The sequence below is a fragment of the Oncorhynchus clarkii genome, chromosome 28 (genome assembly GCF_045791955.1).
Source record: "Oncorhynchus clarkii lewisi isolate Uvic-CL-2024 chromosome 28, UVic_Ocla_1.0, whole genome shotgun sequence".
In the NCBI taxonomy this organism is placed as follows: Eukaryota; Metazoa; Chordata; class Actinopteri; order Salmoniformes; family Salmonidae; genus Oncorhynchus; species Oncorhynchus clarkii.
In genome coordinates this window covers 3731616-3753908 of record NC_092174.1, presented here as the reverse complement: position 1 = coordinate 3753908, position 22293 = coordinate 3731616, and the positions used below count along the sequence as shown (strand labels likewise).

General features: G+C 41.8%; 1 protein-coding gene across 11 annotated transcripts in view; it reads left to right on the top strand.

Annotated features, from left to right (window-relative positions):
- The first annotated feature begins 469 nt into the window (after positions 1-469).
- LOC139387434 (amphiphysin) overlaps positions 470-22293 on the top strand; it is a 138506-nt gene continuing 116682 nt past the window's right edge. For all 11 annotated transcript variants that reach the window (XM_071133596.1, XM_071133606.1, XM_071133600.1 and 8 more), the window contains exon 1: positions 470-563. In XM_071133596.1, the coding sequence (XP_070989697.1) occupies positions 495-563 (69 nt within the window). In that variant the 5' untranslated portion in view covers positions 470-494. The remainder of the gene's footprint in view (positions 564-22293) is intronic.

Below are 22293 nucleotides of genomic sequence, written 5' to 3'. Positions count from 1 at the left end.
TGAAAGTAGTGCCTATGTGTTTAATCATATAGGCAGAGGGGTATTTGTTTAGGCCTACCACTCATTCATGTACTGTATGTTTTCTACATAAGACTATCCACACGGGCTCATGTCCACGACTGCTTTGACGCAACCCAGAAGTGTTTTCGCTGTTCACAAGCAAGCGACATGTACAGTGGGGGCAGGGTTGGAGCAAGTCTACGCCTATAGGCTACATTGTATGTCTGTTTGAAGCAGAAACGGGATAACAATATCCTGGTCCAGCTAGGCATCATGTTGATATCTTGTCATGATAAATACATTATAACTAATCGTAATATACAAACCAGAACATATAATAATCATTATACTAAACTGGGACGTTTGGTTGAGTGTGTGCATTTTTGTACTGTGGCTTTAAGAATTGATCCTCCCCTCCTTCCTAGTCCGTCATCATTTCTCTGTCCTAGGTGCTAAACTGAAGCGACGCTCATCCCGTTGCAGTATCAGCAGCCATGGCCGAAATAAAGACGGGGATTTTCGCCAAAAACGTCCAGAAACGGCTAAGCAGGGCGCAGGAAAAGGTAAAGCGGTTAACACATTTCAAATCGACATCCTGTGTATCAAGTTGTTTTTGCTTTGTGCTAAACCGCGTTTGTGCTCAGAGGAGCGGTCCAAGGATTGTTCTCGGGGAGCTGGGAGGAGCAGGTGTATGGATGGATGTGTGTAGAAATTGTAGTCGGCGTAGGCTAATCGTGCACGGATAAGTGAATATGTCTCATGATTAAAATACCTTCCCTGATATATTTTGCTTGACTATAACAGCATTTATGTTCTAGCCTCTGCATTTAGCCTAGATACATGGCGACAGTTGTAATGTCGCGAATGCAATATTATCCCCTACTGCCATTTCACAGCGAGGCTTTGAAGGCTCCATTACAGTATCCACTTTAATATACGAACTAAATGAACGGAAGGCCCTTAGAACGGAGGTTGGGCCTTTTTTGAGGTTAGAGGCCAACACACTGCTTTTATGAAGCCTGACAAATGGGAATGAGCCTACATCAATCATATAACGAATATCACGTCCACTAAGTGTCATAGCGACGTCTGAAACATTTCATTCGGTGTTAAAGATCAGCCTCCTCCATTCGAGGCATGCTTGTGTTGTTTCATTTACATTTCGCTCATAGCCCAATTAAATACATAACCTTAATTCAAGTTGTGTGTCAAAACCGTGTTTTTCTGCAAGGTCAGGGGAAGGGGAGATGGTGAGATGGGGAATGCCCTGCTCACTGCAGCACGAACGATATAGCGGTGGTTCTCTTCCCTACTCGTGCTCAACGATGCGTTTTTAGGCTGTGGCGTAGCCTATATGCCTGCGTTTACAGTAGTAGAGATAATACTCAGCCAATCCTTTCTATTTAAGAACGGGTATTTTTAGGGCCTTGCTTGTATTTACAGACTCCAGGTAGACTAATAATGGAATTTTGGCCAAAAGCTTGAAAAAGGGAAACTGCCTAGGCTAGGGGCGGCCTAGCAGTAAGAGAGGCGAGCCAACAACTGGGTTGCCAGTTTGAATCCCGGGTCCGATGGGAAAAATCCCTCGGAAAGTGAGGCTGTTATCAAATCCTAGATGCCATTGCCTGCCGTTGTGCCCTTTAGCAATGCACTTAACAAAACAACAGCTCCCTGGGCGCACAGTGTGAGTTCTGCTCCAAAAACATGTACTGTATGTGTCTTTCAGAGGGTTTGGGTTCAAAGCGGAAGTAAAATTTTGGTCGGACCTTGTGTGCAATTGACCAATAAAGTAATCTTAATCTATTGTTTTACAGGCTTTGTCTTACTGAAAATGGGATCTATGTTTATTATGGCTTGTATCTTTAGGCAAGCTAGTCATTTTTACAGGGCAATATTGAATGGTTTTAGCCAGTTGTTGTTTTTACAACCTGTTTTGGCCTGCCTCATTTAAATTGTACATGCAGAGCAAATTTGGTTTGATATGAAATGGGACGTTGACATGAACACGGATGCAATTACAGACAGTCTATTAGACATAATACAATTGTATCTACAACCATGACAAAAGACTGCACACCGACCACCTATCACCCTTCTTTCAACTAGCTGATGGTCAGGTCGAAATAAAAATCAATGGCCTGTGAAGCTGGTAAAGAGAGTATTCCCTGGTTCTAGATCAGACACACGCACACACAGACACAAACCGCAGTAAGAGGATTGTCTTTCTTTTAATATCCCCTCGTGCTACTGTTCTCCTAATGGCAGACTCGAGGTGAAGAACGTGCGGAACAGTCTTAGTTAATATATACATTACAGCCAAAACAGCTTTTTAATTACACCTATTGCTTGGCCCAAGTGTATGCGGTAGCCTAGTTATTAAACCCACGGTATTCCCAAACAAATGTTTTCTGAACTCTAGCACAGGTGGAAACATTAGTTTAATACCTCTCCTCTAAATTCAATAGCGTTGACAGACGCACATGGGCCTTTTGCCGGGGAAATTCACGATGACACGCGGTCAACATTTTTATTGAACATACATTTGTTTCCTGGAGGTGCGTCTGCCATATGACAAAGCTGCATCAACATGTCTAAAATCTGTGGGGTGGCAGGCAAGATGTGTAGACCGTCTGTCTACCTCTGAGTGTGCTGTCCATGGTGCTGAAATCACCACTGTTCTGGTGTAACGTTTTTTTTGTTGCCTAAGTAAGGGACGTGTAAGATTTATGAAAGGTTTTGGCTTGCAGTATACTACACTTACATTCGGAGTGCTTTTTCATTTGATATTCAATATGCTATTCCTATTCTATTCTAAGACGAACATTCAATTTGAATGCATATTGAAGTTCATCATAAGTATTCAATAAAACTTTATTGAATGAATGCACCTTTTTGTCAACATCAGGCCTGCTCATATTCTATAATCAGATGTTACCACCACAATCCAATATTACTTTATAATGGATTATACCAACAAATGTTTTACACCCACTTTTTGCCATATCTACTATCTAAGCCTACGAGAAAGTGTCTGCCATCAGGCCTGGAGGGAAGCAAAAGTAATTCCGCTACCCAAGAATGGTAAAGCCCCCTTCACTGGATCTTCACTCGGAACAAGGAAGAGCTCGGTTTTGTTTGATTGGCAAGTTTGTTGTTTACAATATATTGGAAAGTTCTTGGTAGCTACCTAGCTTCTTATGTTGGGTCCCACAACGCAGTTGGCACCAGTTGCTGGGACTGCTTGTATCTTTCCAGTGATCCTGCTGACCAAGGACGGGTCTGAGAAGCTATTTGGCATCGCAGCTAGCCTAAATGCTAGCCAGCTGGACGCCAAGTTAGCGAGGTGTTCTTGAGCGCAGCCTGCAACGCAGTTAGCCATTGTGGCTGGGACCGCGGATTGTCCCGGGTTTGTGGCCATCTAGATCCCTGCTGTTTATTGTTTTCAATTTTCCCCGTGACCTGCCCTGTCTGGAACTGCAAAGGGTAACAGCCTAACATACATTGCTAGCTACCATGACAAAGATCTTTTAAAGAAACAAAAAGAGACCTATAAGCAGTTGTTACAACAACAAGAAAATAGTTTCAAGTGTTTTGTCCAAATACTGGTGGATTCTACGACCTGAGCAGAGAGGTCCAGGACCTGAAGAACAGTTTGCAGTTCTCCCAGGGTCAGCTCGATGAGTTAAAACAGGAGAACGGAAAGATGACAGCAATCTGTAAGTCATTGAGAGAGGACATCAGTTCTGTGTGTGAATCCATGATAACAATGACAGATAAATCAGAGGGACAATCAAGGCGAAACAACATGGTTGTGGACAGAATTGCAGAATCTCCACATGAGACCTGGATGGAGTCTGAGTATGAAGTGAGGAAAATGATCTCTGAGAAATTGAAGATGGTCCACAGGAAGATTGAGGTAGAGCGTGCCCACTGGACTGGAAAATTCACCACCGGTCTAGGTGATAGGCCCAGGCCGATAGTGGTCAAGCTCCTGAGGTTCAAGGACAAGGTAGCTGTTCTGGAAAGAGCCAAGGACTTGAGAGGAATGTATATCTTCCTCAACGAGGACTATCCTGAAGCTGTGTGCCAGAAGAGGAATGAACTGATCCCAGCCATGATAGCTGCATGAGGGCGTACATTCGCTACGACAGGCTCATTTTCCACCCTCCCTCCCAGAAGCCTGGAAGGGATGAGAGAGCCAAGCCTATGGGTTCGTAGCCTCAACCCCGCAGCACACACACACCAATTTATTAATGGACTGCTGAATGTATATATTTACTCATGCTTTGTCTGCTCTTTTCAATATTATGTCTATCTCTGATAAGCTACACAGGAAAGGGCTGAAAATAGACCATATTAATACAGTTGAAGTCAGAAGTTCACATACACCTTAGCCAAATACATTTAAACTCAGTTTTTCACAATTCCTGACATTTAATCCTAGTAAAAATTACCTGTCTTAGGTCAGTTAGGATCACCAATTTATTTTAAGAATGTGAAATGTCAGAATAATAGTAGAGAATGATTTATTTCAGCTTTTATTTCTTTCATCACATTCCCAGTGGGTCAGAAGTTTACATACACTCAATTAGTATTTGATAGTATTGCCTTTAAATGGTTTAACTTGGGTTAAACGTTTTGGGTAGCCTTCCACAAGCTTCCCACAATAAGTTGGGTGAATTTTGGCCCATTCCTCCTGACAGAGCTGGTGTAACTGAGTCAGGTTTGTAAGGCCTCCTTGCTCGCACACACTTTTTCAGTTGTGCCCAGAAATGTTCTATAGGATTGAGGTCAGGGCTTTGTGATGGCCACTCCAATACCTTGACTTTGTTATCCTTAAGCCATTTTGCAACAGCTTTGTAAGTATACTTGGGGTCATTGTCCATTTGGAAGACCCATTTACAACCAAGCTTTAACTTCCTGACTGATGTCTTGAGATGTTGCTTCAATATATCCACATCATTTTCCATCCTCATGACGCCATCTATTTTGTGAAGTGCACCAGTCCCCCTGCAGCAAAGCACCCCCACAACATGATGCTGCAACCCCCGGGCTTCACGGTTGGGATGATGTTCTTCAGCTTGCAAGCATCCCCCTTTTTCCTCCAAACATAACGATGGTATTTATGGCCAACAGTTCTATTTTTGTTTCATCAGACCAGAGGACATTTCTACAAAAAGAATGACCTTTGTCCCCATGTGCAGTTGCAAGCCGTAGTCTGGCTTTTTTATGGCGGTTTTGGAGCAGTGGCTTCATCCTTGCTGAGTGGCCTATCAGTTTATGTTGATATAGGATTTGTTTTACTGTGGATACAGATACTTTTGTACCTGTTTCCTCCAGCATCTTCACAAGGTCCTTTACTGTTGTTCTGGGATTGATTTGCACTTTTCGCACCAAAGTGTGTTCATCTCTAGGAGACAGAATGCTTCTCCTTCCTGAGCGGTATGACGACTGCGTGGTCCCATGGTGTTTATATTGCGTACTATTGTTTGTACAGATGAACATGGTACCTTCAGGCATTTGGAAATTGCTGGATGAAGCAGACTTGTGGAGGTGTACAATTTTTTTTTCAGAGGTCTTGGCTGATTTATTTAGATTTTCCCATGATGTCAAGCAAAGAGGCACTGAGTTTGAAGGTCGGCCTTGAAATACAGCCACAGGTACACCTCCAATTGACCCAAATCAGAAGCTTCTAAAGCCATGACATAATTTTCTGGAATTTTCCAAGCTGTTTAAAGGCAGTCAACTTAATGTATGTAAACCTCTGACCCACTGGAATTGTGATACAATGAATTACAAGTGATATAATCTGTCTGTAAACAAATGTTGGAAAAATGTATTGTGTCATGCACAAAGTAGATGTCCTAACCGCCTTGCCAAAACTATAATTTGTTAACAAGAAATTTGTGGAGTGGTTGAAAAATGAGTTTTAATGACTCCAACCTAAGTGTATGTAAACTTAAGACTTAAAATGTATATGTAGCCTTAGAAATAAGGTTAATGAAATCAATAACTTTGCTAACATCATAACATTCATATATTATCCATATTTGACTCACTTAGATAATTAATTTGTTGATACATCAGTAGCAATACATATATATATAACATTTATAGAAGAGACAGAAATGCTGATGGGGGAGGAGCCATATCCCTGTAATGCTTAGAGAAGATCTTATGTCAAGTGTTATTCAAGTGTTGCAGGTTCACTTGGCACATCTAAAGCCTTTTCTTTGCTTAGCTATAGGCCACCAAGTGCTAACAGTCGGTATCTAAATAATATGTGTGAAATGCTTGATAATGTATGTGATGTAAACAGAGAGGTCTACTTTCTTGGGGACCTGAATGAATATTGACTGGTTTTCATCGAGCTGTCTGCTCAAGAGGAAGCTTCTCACTGTAACCAGTGCCTGTAATCTGGTTCAGGTTATTAATCAACCTACCAGGTTGTTTACAAACACTACAGGAACAAGATCATCCACATGTATTGATCCCATTTGTACTAATACTGTTCTAAAGCTGTATCTGTACCCATTGGATGCAGTGATCACAATATAGTGGCTATATACAGGAAAGCCAAAGTTTCAACAGTTGGGCCTTAAATAGTGTATAAGATATCATACAAAATATTTTGCTGTGACTCTTATGTGGATGATGTTAAAAATATTTGTTGGTCTGATATGATTATCTTCTTATGGGCAGGTGGGATGGCAGCGTCCCACCTGACCAACATCCGGTGAAATTGCAGAGTGAGAAATTTAAACTACAGTATTATAAATATTTAACTTTCATAAAATCAGAAGTGTTGGACATCAAAATAAAGCTTTACTTCTTGTTAATCCAGCCGCTGTGTCAGATTTCAAAAAGGCTTTACGGCGAAAGCAAACCATGCGATTATCTGAGGACAGCTCCCTGCATACAAACACATGAAAAACATTTCAACCAGGCAGGTGCGACACAAAAGTCAGAAATAGCAATATAAAAAATGCCTTACCTTTGATCTTCTTCTGTTGGCACACCAAAAGGTCCCAGTTACATCACAAATGGTCCTTTTGTTTGATATTGTCCTTCTTTATATCCATACAAAACTCAGTTTAGCTGGCGTGCTTCAGTCAATAATCCACCCAGTTTCCCTCCATCAAAATGCATACAAATTGAATCCCAAACGTTACTAATAAACTTTTCCAAATAAGTCAAACAACGTTTATTATCAAACATTAGGTAAATAAACAATCAAATTTAAGACAGAGAATCGTTGTTGTCTTTACCGGAGAAAAATACCAAAGTACGTGCTCTCTTCCACGCGCTTGGAGACACTACAGCCAAAATGTGAGCCACCTAGAAAAACTACAATTTCTGGGTAATTTTTCCAAAAACCAGCCTGAACCTCTTTCTAAAGACTGTTGACATCTAGTGGAAGCCCTAGGAACTGCAATCTGGGAGAATTTGGCCTTATAATAAAAGTGATAGCCATTGAAAATAGTGATAGGCCTGCCATATCAGTTCTATTATACTCACAGACATAATTTTACAAATTTTAGAAAGAGTTTTCTATCCAAATCTACCAATTATATGCATATCCTTTCATATCTGGGCCTGAGTAACAGGCAGTTTACTTTGGGCACACTTTACATCCGGACGTCAAAATACTGCCCCCTACCCAAGAGAGGTTAATGAGGAGTATCCAGACGCTGCACTTGATGAATTTATGATAATGCTTCTTCCAATTATTCATAAACATGCACCTGAGAAGAAACTGACTGTTAGAACTGTTAAGGCTCCATGGATTGATGAGGAATTTAAAAACTGTATGAAGGAGATGGGGCGAAAGGAGCGGCTAATAAGTCTGGCTGTACATTTGACTGGCTTACTTACTGCAAATTGAGAAATTATGTGACTAAACTCAACAAAAAGAAGAAGAAACTTTAATATGAAGCCAAGATGAATGATATAAAGAATGATGGAAAAAATACTTTGGAGTACTTTAAGTGAAATTATGGGCAGAAAGACTAATTCAACTCCATCTCATCGAATCAGATGGCTTATTCATCACAAAACCATTTGAACAATTATATTCATGTATAAAAAAATGAATAATGAAAGAAAAGCAGTGCCTTTTTGAATTTTGTAAAGTTAGTGTGGGAGAGGTGGAAAAACAATTGTTAACGATCAATGACAAACCTCCTGACATTGACAATTTAGATGGAAAGCTACTGAGGATGGTGGCTATCTGTCATATTTTTAATCTGAGCCTAGAGGAAAGTATTTGTCCTCCGGCCTGGAGGGAAGCCAAAGTAATTCCACTACCCAAGAGTGGTAAAGCGGCCTTTACTGGTTCTAACAGCAGACCTATCAGCTTGCTGCCAGCTCTTAGCAAACTGTTGGAAAAAATTGTGTTTGACCAAGCTATTTCTCTGTAAACAAATTAACAACAGACTTTCAGCATGCTTATGCTTATGTACTGCACTGACACAAATTACTGATGAATGGTTGAAAGAATGGTTGAAAGAAATTGATAATAAGAAGATTGTGGGAGCTGTACTGTTAGATTTCAGTGCAGCCTTTGATATTATTGACCATAACCTGTTGTTGAAAAAACATAACCTTTCTAGCACAAGCGTTCCGCTAGCGGAACCCCTCGACAACATTCCGCTAAAAAAGGTGAAATTCAAAAATATTTTTTTGAAATTTGTAACTTTCACACATTAACAAGTCCAATACAACAAATGAAAGATAAACATCTTGTTAATTTACCCATCGTGTCAAATTTGAAAAATGCTTTACAGCGAAAGCACAACATATGATTGTTAGGTCATAGCCAAGTCAAAAAAACACAGCCATTTTTCCAGCCAAAGATAGGAGTCACAAAAAGCAGAAATATAGATAAAATTAATCACTAACCTTTGATCTTCATCAGATGACACTCATAGGACATCATGTTACACAATACATGTATGTTTTGTTAGATAATGTGCATATTTATATCCACAAATCTCAGTTTACATTGGCGCGTTACGTGCAGTAATATTTTGATTCCAAAACATCTGGTGATTTTGCAGAAATACTCATAATAAACAATGATAAAAGATACAACTGGTATTCACAGAATTAATGATAGACTTCTCCTTAATGCAACCGCTGTGTCCGATTTAAAAAAAAAAACTTTACGGAAAAAGCATAATCTGAGAACGGTGCTCAGAGCCCAATCCAGCCAGAGAAATATCCACCATTTTGAGTCAACAGAAGTTAGAAATAACACTATAAATTTTAACTTACTTTTTGATGATCTTCATCAGAAGGCGCTCACAGGAATCCCAGTTCGAACAATAAATGAGTGATTTGTTCCATAAAGTCCATCATTTATGTCCAAATAGCCACTTGTTGTTAGCGTGTTCAGCCCAGTAATGCATCTTCATCAAATCAAATTTGATTTGTCACATACAGCGAAATGCTTGTGCTTCTAGTTCTGACCATGTAGTAATATCTAACAAGTAATTTAACAATTTCACAACAACCACCTTATACACACAAGTGTAAAGGAATGAAAAATAATACAAATATATATGGATGAGCGATGGCCGAACGGCATAGGCAAGATGCAGTAGATGGTATAGAGTACAGTATATACATACAAGATGAGTAATGTAGGGTATGTAAACATTATATAAAGTGGCATAGTTTAAAGTGACTATTGATACATGTATTACATCTAATTTTTTATTATAAAAGTGGCTAGAGATTGAGTCAGTGTGTTGGCAGCAGCCACTCAATGTTAGTGATGGCTGTTTAACAGTCTGATGGCCTTGAGATAGAAGCTGTTTTTCAGTCTCGCTGTCCCAGCTTTGATGCACCTGTACTGGCCTCGCCTTCTGGATGATAGCAGGGTGAACAGGCAGTGGCTCGGGTGGTTGTTGTCCTTGATGATCTTTATGGCCTTCCTGTAACAACGGGTGGTGTAGGTGTCCTGGAGGGCAGGTAGTTTGCCCCGGTGATGCGTTGTGCAGACCTCACTACCCTCTGGAGAGCCTTACGGTTGTGGGCGGAGCAGTTGCCGTACCAGGCGGTGATACAGCCCGACAGGATGCTCTCGATTGTGCATCTATAAAAGTTTGAGTATTTTTGGTGACAAGCTGAATTTCTTCAGCCTCCTGAGGTTAAAGAGGCGCTGTTGTGCCTTCTTCACCACACTGTCTGTGTGGGTGGACCATTTCAGTTTGTCCGTGCGGAACTTAAAACTTTCCACCTTCTCCACTACTGTCCCGTCGATGTGGATAGGGGGTAATCCCTCTGCTGTTTCCTGAAGTCCACGATCATCTCCTTTGTTTTGTAGACGTTGAGTGTGAGGTTATTTTCCTGACACCACACTCGGAGGGCCCTCACCTCCCCCCTGTAGGCCGTCTCGTCGTTGTTGGTAATGCAAACTTGATGATTGAGTTGGAGGCGTGCATGGCCACTGAGTCATGGGTGAACAGGGAGTACAGGAGAGGGCTGAGAATGCACCCTTGTGGGGCCCCAGTTGGGTGCGGCCCGTCAGGAAGTCCAGGACCCAGTTCCACAGGACGGGGTCGAGACCCAGGGTCTCGAGCTTAATGACGAGTTTGGAGTTTACTATGGCGTTAAATGCTGAGTTGTAGTCGATGAACAGCATTCTTACATAAGTATTCTTATTGTCCAGATGGGTTAGGGCAGTGTGCAGTGTGATTGCATCATCTGTGGACCTATTGGGTGGAGTTGGAGTGGGGTCTAGGGTGTCAGGTTGAGGGAGGTGATATGATCCTTGACTAGACTCTCAAAGCACTTCATGATGATGGAGGTGAGTGCTAGTCATTTAGCTCAGTTACCTTAGCTTTCTTGGGAACTGGAACAATGGTGGCCCTCTTGAAGCATGTGGGAACAGCAGACTGGGATAAGGATTGATTGAATATGTGTACACACAAAGCATGTGTGTCCATGTATGCTGATGATTCAACGATATACGCATCAGCAACCACAGATAATGAAGTCACTGAAACCCTTAACACAGAGATCAAATCAAATGTATTTATATAGCCCTTCGTACATCAGCTGATATCTCAAAGTGCTGTACAGAAACCCAGCCTAAAACCCCAAACAGCAAGCAATGCAGGTGTAGAAGCACGGTTCCAGCCTGTAGAAGCACGGTTCCAGTTCCAGCCTGTTTTGGAATGGGTGGCCAGTAATAAACTGGTCCTGAACATCTCTAAAACTAAGAGCATTGTATTTGGTACAAATCATTCCTTAATCTTGGAACTACCCATCCCGGATCCGGGAGAATTGTCAGCAACTACACTAATTGGCATAGCGCAACGGTCAAATAATCTTACTAGAAAATATTCATATTCATGAAATCACAAGTGAAATATAGCGAAACACAGCTTAGCCTTTTGTTAATCACCCTGTCGTCTCAGATTTTGAAATTATGCTTTACAGCGATAGCAAGACAAGCGTTTGTAAGTTTATCGATAGCCTAGCATAGCATTATGTCTAGCTAGCAGCAGGAAGCTTGGTCACGAAAATCAAAAAAGCAATCAAATGAACCGTTTACCTTTGATCTTCGGATGTTTTCACTGACGAGACTCCCAGTTAGACAGCAAAGGTTCCTTTTTTTCCATAAAGATAATTTTTCTACCCAAAATACCTCCGTTGGTTTGTCAAGTTATTTTTAGAAATCCACCGGAAATAGCGGTCACGACAACGCCGAAAAAAATTCTAAATTATATCCATAATATCGACAGAAACATGGCAAACGTTTTTTACAATCAATCCTCAAGGTGTTTTTCAAATATCTATTCGATAATATATCAACCGGGACAGTTGGCTTTTCAGTAGGACCGGGAGGAAAATTGGCTGCCTCTCTCTTTTACGCAAGAATCACTCTGAGAGCCATCAGCTGGCCACTTACGCAATGTGCTCGTTTACGCTCATTCTTCAACATAAAGGTGTGAAACTACGTCTAAAGGCTGTAGACACCTTAGGGAAGACGTAGAAAAAGGAATCTGGTTGATATCCCTTTAAATGGAGGATAGGCATGCAAAGGAGCAGAAGGGCACTTCCTGATTGGATTCCTGATTGGATTTTCCTCAGGGTTTCGCCTGCAATATCAGTTCTGTTATACTCACAGACAATATTTTTACAGTTTTGAAAACTAGTGTTTTCTATCCTAAGCTGTCAATTATATGCATATTCTAGCATCTGGTCCTGAGAAATAGGCCGTTTACTTTGGGAACGTTATTTTTCCTAAAAAATAAAAATAGTGCCCCCTAGCTTCAAGAGGTTGGTGCTAGACCTCAGCTAAATCTGGTAATGAATGGTGTGGCTGTTGAACAAGTTGAGGAGACTAAATTACTTGGTGTTACCTTCGATTGTAAACTGCCATGGTCAAAACATATAGATTCAATGGTTGTAAAGATGGGGAGAGGTCTGTCCGTAATAAAGAGATGCTCTGCACTGGTTCTGCACTGGTTATTTTTTGTGTGCAATTTTAGCATAGTCATGAAACCATAAATTCTAACTGTGCATTAGCTGCAATGGTCAGGCGAAGGCAGAGGGGTTTGAAGAAGAACACACACACACACACACGGACACGTATCAATGGACACCATGAATCAGAGCACAATTTACTCTGAAATGGACCAATTACAGTGCTAATTTTAGCCGCCATCCAAATGGAGTATACCCAGGTCTTGTTTATACTGACATCCATCTAGGCTTGGTCCCAAATGGCACCCTATTCCCTATATAGTGCACTACCTTTGTAGTGCAGGGCCCAAAGTGCACTATTTTTGATAAGAGCCCTATGTAGGGAATAGGGTGCAATTTGAGACACAGCCCTAGACTTTCAACACATTTCCAATACACTGCCTTCATTACTGGAAAGGCCTCTGTGGATGATAACGATTTATTTTAATCCTGAAGGATGATGCCTATGTTTTCTCTTTGGGTAAATGTTCCCCATTTTCATTTATACTTTTAATATTCTGTATATTCAACCCTTAAGTTAGACAAAATACATTTTAGTGGATTTCCTAGTAATAAGTATGTACAGTATCCAGGTTATTCATCGTCCCTTAATCAGCGTAGGTCGCCATTTTGATTTCAACACTCAATTTAATAAGATGGCGGTACGTCAATAGGTGTTGGCCCACTTAGATGAGCGTATGTATTTATTGTTTTACCGCCATTTCGAGTTAGTAGTGGGTGGAGTGTTAGTTAAACACAACAGTGTGCCTCAGTGATCAGTAGGTCTGGCTACCTTCAAAATGGATACTAGAAATTGGTTTAAAAATAATGCATCATCTGCCGCAACAAGTGGCGCTGAAACTCCACTCGTTGAAATCACTGCTACAATTGATGGTGATCATGGCAATGTGACCAGCACACAGAGTTGGGCTAGCCTAGTCTCTGTCAATGGTGAAGCTAGCGGAGCCCCCCTCCCAGTCCCGCCACCTGCCTCCTTGCCCCCACCCAGCTCAGCAGCAGCTGATAGCCATGCTAAAGCACACAAGCCAGAGCCACCCACATCCAGAGAAGCAGCCCCAAATGACCTTGGGGTTGAGAAGCCCAATCGGGTGATATTAGATGTGTTTCCAGTAAGTTGTATTCAGGGAAGAAGCAGTCTTTTGCTAATACATGGTACCATAATCGAGATTGGCTAGAATATTCAGTACAAGCTGACTGTCACGTTCTGACCTTAGTTCTTTTGTTATGTCTTTGTTTTAGTATGGTCAGGGTGTGAGTTGGGTGGGTTGTCTATGTTCGTTTTTCTATGTTGTGTTTTGCGTTTGGCCTGGTATGGTTCTCAATCAGAGGCCGGTGTCGTTAGTTGTCTCTGATTGAGAATCATACTTAGGTAGTCTTTTCCCACCTGTGTTTCGTGGGTGATTATTTTCTGTCTTTGTGTATGTCACCAGACCGAATGACACGAAACGAAACCGTCCTCTTTGTTATTTTTGTTTTAGTGTTCTGTGTTTAATAAATTCATCATGAACACGTACCACGCTGCGCATTGGTCCTCCGACCCTTGCTACTCCTCCTCAGAAGAGGAGGAAGACGAGCGTTACACTGACTTAGTCTTTTGTTTCCCCCGCCGCAAATTTCAGTCCAGCACGTCTGTCATCAGACTCAACCTTTACCATTAAAGGGTTATGTTATTGGAAGCATGCATTAGAGACAGAAAAATAACAAACCTGCCACCTCGAAAGAACACTTAACATGTAAGGGCTATGTAGAGGGAGAGAGAAATGCACCAAGAGATAACCAGTGTGGATACTTCCTGCGCTAACATGGATCAGCTTGCTCTTCGTAGATATTACCTTGGCTCTGTAGTTGACATTATTGCATTTTTAGCCATTAATAAACTCCCTCTAAGAAGAGATCATGACGCATGACAGAGAAAGGCAGTGGGGTGTTGTCATTGTTTGAGTATACCCCCCAAAATGACCCAGAAGTGGCCAAGATAGCACCAACCATTCCGCACAACGCAACCTACACAAGCCACAACGTCCAGAACGACTGAATAAAACAAATTAGCAACTTAGTGACCGAGCATATTGTCGGGGAAGTAATAGGGGACTCGTTTTCTTCTATAAAGTGGACCGAACAAGAGACTCCACGGCTGCGAAAACATTTCAAATCGTACTTCTGTTTGTTGATGGAAACTATGAAATAAAAGAGCGCATTCTGACCATAGCCACTGCAGATGCAGGTGATGCCAAAACTCTCACAGAAACTGTAAGAAAGCCCACCATTAGAGTTCATTACAAGGGGGAGACACTGAAACGCCTGCTCGACCACTGCTAGACCTGGCCACTGTACAAGTCATCTTCAAGTCCTCCAAGGATATATCCAAGTTGCTGGCACACATTGAAAACTCACAAGCTTTTCCCGCAGATGTGGAAGTCGAGGCAGTGTGGTTGCCATATCAAAGCCCAGCTTCAGGTTGATCGCTCTCATGGTAAACAAGATCCTGTTACTTTTTGACCTACCAAACAATGTACTCCAGTCACTGGTGAACAGTGCATCGGTGTGTTGATGGTCTCCAAGTTTTTGGAGCTATGGAATCAGTGCGTTGACGCAACAGGCCAAGGGCCAAACAAGAGGAGACACACAACCAACAAAAATGCGGTTGAATAATCAACGGGAGTGGGACACAACCACGATGAAGAGGAGACGAGCAACGGGAGTGGCGTAGATGCACTACGTGGAGAGATGAATGGGCGCTTTGGGGAGTGCAACAGCATACTTATGGACTTGCTGTCTTCACTTGATCCAGCAGGGCACATGTTTCTGGATACAGCCAAAGTCAAGTCCCTCTTGGAGTATGTTGTTGCTGAGTATGCTGTTGCCCAACAGTTCCTCCACACACAAGTGAATGGGTCCACGCCTGCAGAGGATTGGAAATGGACACAAAACTCTTCTGACCACCTTCCACAAGACCATGGAGGCATTTCTAAGTGTCAAGGTAGCGATGAAGTCTGCTTTAAAGTTTGGAACCTCCACTGCCATGTGTGAGAACTCTTTTTCTACATTGAAAAATGTTTTCAGTGATCCCCGAAGGAGCATGCTTCACCCTCGCAGAGCCCACCTTACACAACTTTCCGTCGAGAATGACCTCACAAGGAAATGCAGGAATGAGTGGAACGAATATGTGCTGAGGAGTTTCCATTCTGCAGAGAAATGCCATCTCCAGCTTTATTAGACCCAACAAGGAGAGGCAGAGAGTGTGAGTAGATTGTTTTGATGTTTTTCTTGTCTGCAATGTGCAGAGTGGTGCTGTCCATGGTGCTGTTTAAGGTTTGCTTGTTATTTGCACACTGTGGTGCTTTTGTGACTCTGTTTTGGCTATAGGCATAGGTAGGCCTAAAAATAATACTTAAATATTACTATTACTTTATTGTATAAGATTTGATTCAATGTAATGGCAAATGCTTTGTCCTCATTCAAGAGCTGTCGACTCCACTCAATAGTGCTGAGTCTCATTATTGGCTGTTGAGCGATCACGTTTATTATAATGTTAAAGACTACGTTTTTATTTAGTTGTTTCATATTTTTGTAAGGAAGGACAATAAAGAAGAGAGAGGGAGAAAACGAGGGCGCCGACAAGCCGGAGAGAGAGACTGACTTCTTCAACCCATCTCTACTGGTCCAGTCCGTGAGCTAACGCACAGGAGTGGACTGTTGTTTTTCTCTAATAATTTTTATTCACCGACAAAAGCTATTCATTAATTAGGATGACTTTCTACTTTTGTATTTTTTACGATCAAAATGAAGAAACGTGGAATAAAGTGCTCGGATACTGACTGACTGATTGGTAGAAGGACTAAAGGTTTGTTTCTCTCCACAACACATTGTATAAAACCAAGCTGAATTTGCATGGAAGTAAAATTCTAGATTGAAGTGTTTAAATTGTAGTTTGTTTCAATGTTATCATTGTTGATGATAGTGAAAAAATGGAGGACCAAGAACGAAAGGAAAACCTGATTTAAAATGGGAGATGTTTTGTACCAAGATGTTTTTACCCTATAAATCAACTATTTGATTGTTGCCTGTACTGTGTTAAACAGTTAACTGTAGTATTGCATTCATTATAGTGGTAATGCAATAGGCTAGTACAGTCAAATTTGTTTGTCTGTTATTTGTTGATTGTGTTGTGGTTTGAGATGTGGATTCAGTATCCGTTAATTAAATCAGACTTTATTATCTGGGCTTACCATTTAACCCCCAAGGTTGATGTCTAATGAATTAGATGATACAAAAATCCCCTTAAAAATCCATCCGTTTAAACTAGAGATTTTTTTTATTTGCTGCATCTCAATCCACCGCATCCACCTATGTAACACTTCCACATCTGTGGTGAAAGATGACAGAACTGTTTCTCAGACCACGAGACATCTCAAAAATCGGTCTTCTCGCAAAATTGTCTGTAGCGTTCGAACGGTTTCATTTGCGTGGCGCAGCCATGTAACCTTGGCTGCAAAAGACAAGTAACATATTCAAAATATGCAATTCTATTCTTTTGAAAATGCATTTTTATTAGTCTTGTGTTTTTTAGGACCTGCCTAAACTAATGGATTTCTTTGTGATGGTGTATATTCAATGGATTTATTCAAATAACCGCCCACCCACATCGAACATTCCCACTCCTTGGAATTCTAATTCCAACCCCAGCCGTTGTATAAGTTGTGTTTTTACATCTCAATAAAGAAGGCTGTTGGGACCTCCTGTAAAGAAAATAAAAAACGGGCCCACCCATGGAAACCAAATTCCCGTCCAACTATTTCATTCTGGGTCTGGATTGACAACAGACCATGGCAGCAAATATTGCTAGCTCCGGGGTGAAGATGCCTCTAGAAACTGATCTTGGGTTTTGTATTTTTCCCTGTAGCTCTTTACACTCGTACCCGTATACAATGCACCCAGAAAGTATTCAGACCCCTTCACTTTTCCACATTTTGTTAGGTTACAGCCTTATCCTAAAATGGTTTCAATTGTTGTTTTTCCTCATCAATGTACACACAATACCCCATAATGACAAAGCAAAAACAGGTTTTTAGAAATGTTTGCAAATTTATTACAAATAAAAAAAACGGAAATATCCCATTTTCATAAATATTCAGACATTTTACTCAGTACTTTGGCAATGATTACAGCCTCAAGTCTTCTTGGGTATGACGCTACAAGCATGGCACACCTGTATTTGGGGAGTTTCTCCCATAATTCTCTGCAGATCCCCTCAAGCTCTGTCAGGTTGGATGGGGAGTGTTGCTGCACAGCTATTTTCAGGTCTCTCCAGAGATGTTCGATCGGGTTCAAGTCTGGGCTCTGGCTGGGCCACTCAAGGACATTGAGACTTTTCTTTGTCCTGTTAGACTGGGGCGAAGGTTCACTTTCCGAGGTCCTGAGCACTCTCGAGCAGGTTTTCATCAAGGATCTCTCTGTACTTTGCTTCGTTAATCTTTCCCTTGATCCTGACTAATCTCCCAGTCCCTCTGAAAAACATCCCCACAGCATAATTTTGCCACCACCATGCTTCGCTGTAGAGATTGTGCCAGGTTTCCCCAGACGTGACACTTGGCACTCGGGCCAAAGATTTAAAACTTGGTTTCACCAGACCAGAGAATCTTGATTCTCATGGTCAGAGTCCTTTAGGTGCCTTTCGGCAAACTCCAAGTGGGCTGTCATGTGCTTTTTACTGTGCCCTTTACTTCCTTCTGGCCACACTACCATAAAGGCCTGATTGGTGGAGTGCTGCAGAGATGGTTGTCCTTCTGGAAAGGTCTCCAATCTCCACAGAGGAACTCTGGAGCTCATTCAGAGTGACCATCGGGTTCTTGGTCACCTCCATGACCAATGCCCTTCTCCCCTGACTGCTCAGTTTGGTCGGGCGGCTAGCTCTAGGAAGAGACTTGGTGGTTCCAAACGTCTTCTGTTTAAGAATGATGGAGGCCACTGTGCTCTTGTGGACCTTCAACATTTTGGTACCCTTCCCCAGACCTGTGCTTCGATACAATCCTGTCTCGGAACGTTACGGACAATTCCTTCAACCTCATGGCCTTGTTTTTGCTCTGACATGCACTGTCAACTGTGGGACCTTATATAGACAGTTGTGTGCCTTTCCAAATCATGTCCAATCAAAGAATTTCGAATCGAATTTCCCACAGGTGGACTCCAATCCAGTTGTAGAAACATCTCAAGAATGATCAGTGGAAACAGGATGCACCTGAGCTCAATTTTGAGTCTCATTGCAAAGGGTCTGAATACTTGTGTAAATAAAAGTTAATCTGTTTTTGTTATTTTTAATACATTTGCAAGAATTTCCTAAAACCTGTTTTCGCTTTGGCATTATGGGGTATAGTGTAGATTGCCGAGGAATGTTTTATTTAATCCATTTTAGAATCAGGCTGTAACATAACAAAATGTGGAAAAAGTCAAGGGGTCTGAATACTTTCCAAATGCAGCGAATTGGTTGAAAATGGCAGATTTGGACACTGATAAGCTCTTAAATTGTAACGCAGTGGTTTTACAGTAACGTGCCGTCAGAGCTCAGGGTCTCCGCTTAACAGCTCTGTATATGTTTAGCCGTTCTGAACTTCAGCATGGCGCAACAAGAAGTTGCCCCATCACTCTGCTAATTGGGCAACTTTTGCAAATGTTTTGTCTGAGTAAGGAAAATGCTTCAAATTATGAGGACTCAATTATTTTGAAAGATGAGACGTTGAGGATAAAATAAAAAAAATGCTGCTTCGATGTCAAACACCCGTGAGTCCAAATGTGCACTTCACATTTCCATATCATTAAACCCATGTCATACACAGTGTCAATGTTTATGATCACTATGTTTGATGTACAAGATGAAATGGTGTTCTAACGTTGATTGTCCTGAACAGAATGAGCCTGTTTGTTGTGTTGTGAAGACAATTTCCCACGAACCATGCATCTGAATGCATATCTGAATGCATATCTGAATGCATTCATGACTCCATTCTATACGCAGAAAATTAAGATATTCTCTGAATTGCCTTGTGAAAGCCTGACACTGTAAGATTGCATTTTTTAATTTAGCTAGGCATGTTGGCAATAGAACAATCTTTCCAATTATGCCCACCTGACCCAGATTCCGATTTTATTATGGACCGTTTTTGGATTGCGTAAATCACAACAGTAATTGTGTGAAGGCTTGGATGCAGGTCTCGTGTTCCAAACAACTACAAGTGTGCTTTTTCTAGTTCCGCAACGGCCCAGCTAGGACAGATCAAAAAAGCACCTTAAAGTTCAGGTCTCTTCTTTTGAGTCATAAAAGTGCATTTAAATGATTTGGGAACTGTGCACACTTTGGAGAGGTGTATGGCCACTTTGAAACACCAGTTAGAAATCTCACTCAAACCCGTTGTCATTTTTTTGGTCTCATGCTGCACCGACCCCCAATTTTCCAAGAATAATCTTATCATGTTACTGAATGTATCCAGAGTATATCAGATTTGATTATCAACAAATGCAGAGAAAAGTGCAATAATTGTCAAATGAACATAAAATCAACAGTGTTCACGTTTGGATTCAGTCTTGTGTCGGTTAAGTGTTGAGTCCTCACCTTTTAGTGTAATCATTTCCCCATAACTTCCAAACTGTTCCCTTTTAAAAGCTACCTTGGTTATGCATTCCATATTTCTTCTGTAAGAAACATTTCAATTTTGCCCTATAGGTTAATTCCCATGAGTGTAAGGGGTTAATTTTAAGGTTAGGATTGGGTAGGAGAAGCTGATCCTAGAGCTTCATCTAGGGGAAACTTCAACCTGGAGAAGGCCTGCAGGAATAAGAGAAAGGACAAGGAGTCCTTTGTTATCAGGGGGAAGGTATTGGATGTAGCCTGGCCCTGATATGAGATCCTAGGGCAGGATGGATCACATGATGAAGAAGTAAAGTAAAAGAAACAACCAATGCCGATCCCAAGTGACAAGACACATCATGTTCCAATTATATACACCTATAATGGATTTTCAACTGCTACAAGGGTTTATGAGACATTAAAACCTTGTCAAAAGCATGAATCTAAGTTTACAATATTAAAGTCTCTGCTTGGTTTCCAATCTGGCAATTTTTTATTTATTTTAGAAGGACTCCTGTGTATTGTCAGTGTATTCACTGTTCCTCCTGTTGACACAACCAATGCTGTTAGTGTTGTGCTGGTCCTGTATTCAGTGTTTTTCTTTATTATCTAATCTTTACTGTGGAACAGTTGGGTTGGTCAGGTTTGATTGTGATTAATGTGTGACTGGTAACAATATAACCTTGCAGATAAAATACACAACAGTAAGTGTATATCGCCACCTCATCTCCACCCACTTCAACAGTTATTTGCCGTGAAGAGACATAAACATTTTGGCAGTGGCTGACCTGTTAAGACCACTATGCTGATGAGGTGTACTAGTCGGAGTGTTGAAATCCTGCACAAGAGCTCCATCCATAGTAATGTTTTAGCAAAGGGATATGCTCCGGTATCTTGGCTAAGAAACGTACTCCACTTTTTGTCTCTTTCACAATAATGGGGTATCCATTGTCAAAACTATTAACTCAAAAGTTTAACATGTAAACTCAGCAAAAAAAGAAACGTCCTCTCACTGTCAACTGCATTTATTTTCAGCAAACTTAACATGTGTAAATATTTGTATGAACATAAGATTCAACAACAGACATAAACTGAACAAGTTCCACAGACATGTGACTAACATAAATGGAATAATGTGTCCCTGAACAAAGGGGTGGGGGGTCAAAATCAAAAGTAACAGTCAGTATCTGGTGTGGCCACCAGCTGCATTAAGTACTGTAGTGCATCTCCTTATGGACTGCACCAGATTTGCCAGTTCTTGCTGTGAGATGTTACCCCACTCTTCCACCAAGGCACCTGCAAGTTCCCAGACATTTCTGGGGGGGAATGGCCCTAGCCCTCACCCTCCGCTCCAACAGGTCCCAGACGTGCTCAATGGGATTGAGATCCGGGCTCTTCGCTGACCATGGCAGAACACTGACATTCCTGTCTTCCAGGAAATCACGCACAGAATGAGCAGTATGGCTGGTGGCATTGTCATGCTGGAGGGTCATGTCAGGATGAGCCTGCAGGAAGGGCACCACATGAGGGAGGAGGATGTCTTCCCTGTCACACACAGCATTGATTGCCTGCAATGACAACAAGCTCAGTCCGATGATGCTGTGACTCACCGCCCCCAGACCATGACGGACACTCCACTTCCAAATCGATCTCGCTCCAGAGTACAGGCCTCGGTGTAACGCTCATTCCTTCGACAATAAACGCAAATCCGACCATCACCCCTGGTGAGACAAAACCACGACTCGTCAGTGAAGAGCACTTTTTGTCAGTCCTGTCCGGTCCAGCGACGGAGGGTTTGTGCCCATAGGCGACGTTGTTGCCAGGTGATGTATGGTGAGGACCGGCCTTACAACATGCCTACAAGCCCTCAGTCCAGCGTCTCTCTGCCTATTGCGGACAGTCTGAGCATTGATGGAGAGATTCTGCGTTCCTGGTGTAACTCAGACAGTTGCTGTTGCCATCCTGTACCTGTCCTGCATGTGTGATGTTCGGATGTACCGATCCTGTGCAGGTGTTGTTACACATGGTCTGCCACTGCGAGGACATTCAGCTGTCCGTCCTGTCTCCCTGTAGTGCTGTCTTAGGCGTCTCACATTGCAATTTATTGCCCTAGCCACATCTGCAGTCCTCATGGCTCCTTGCAGCATGATTAAGGCACGTTCACTCAGATGAGC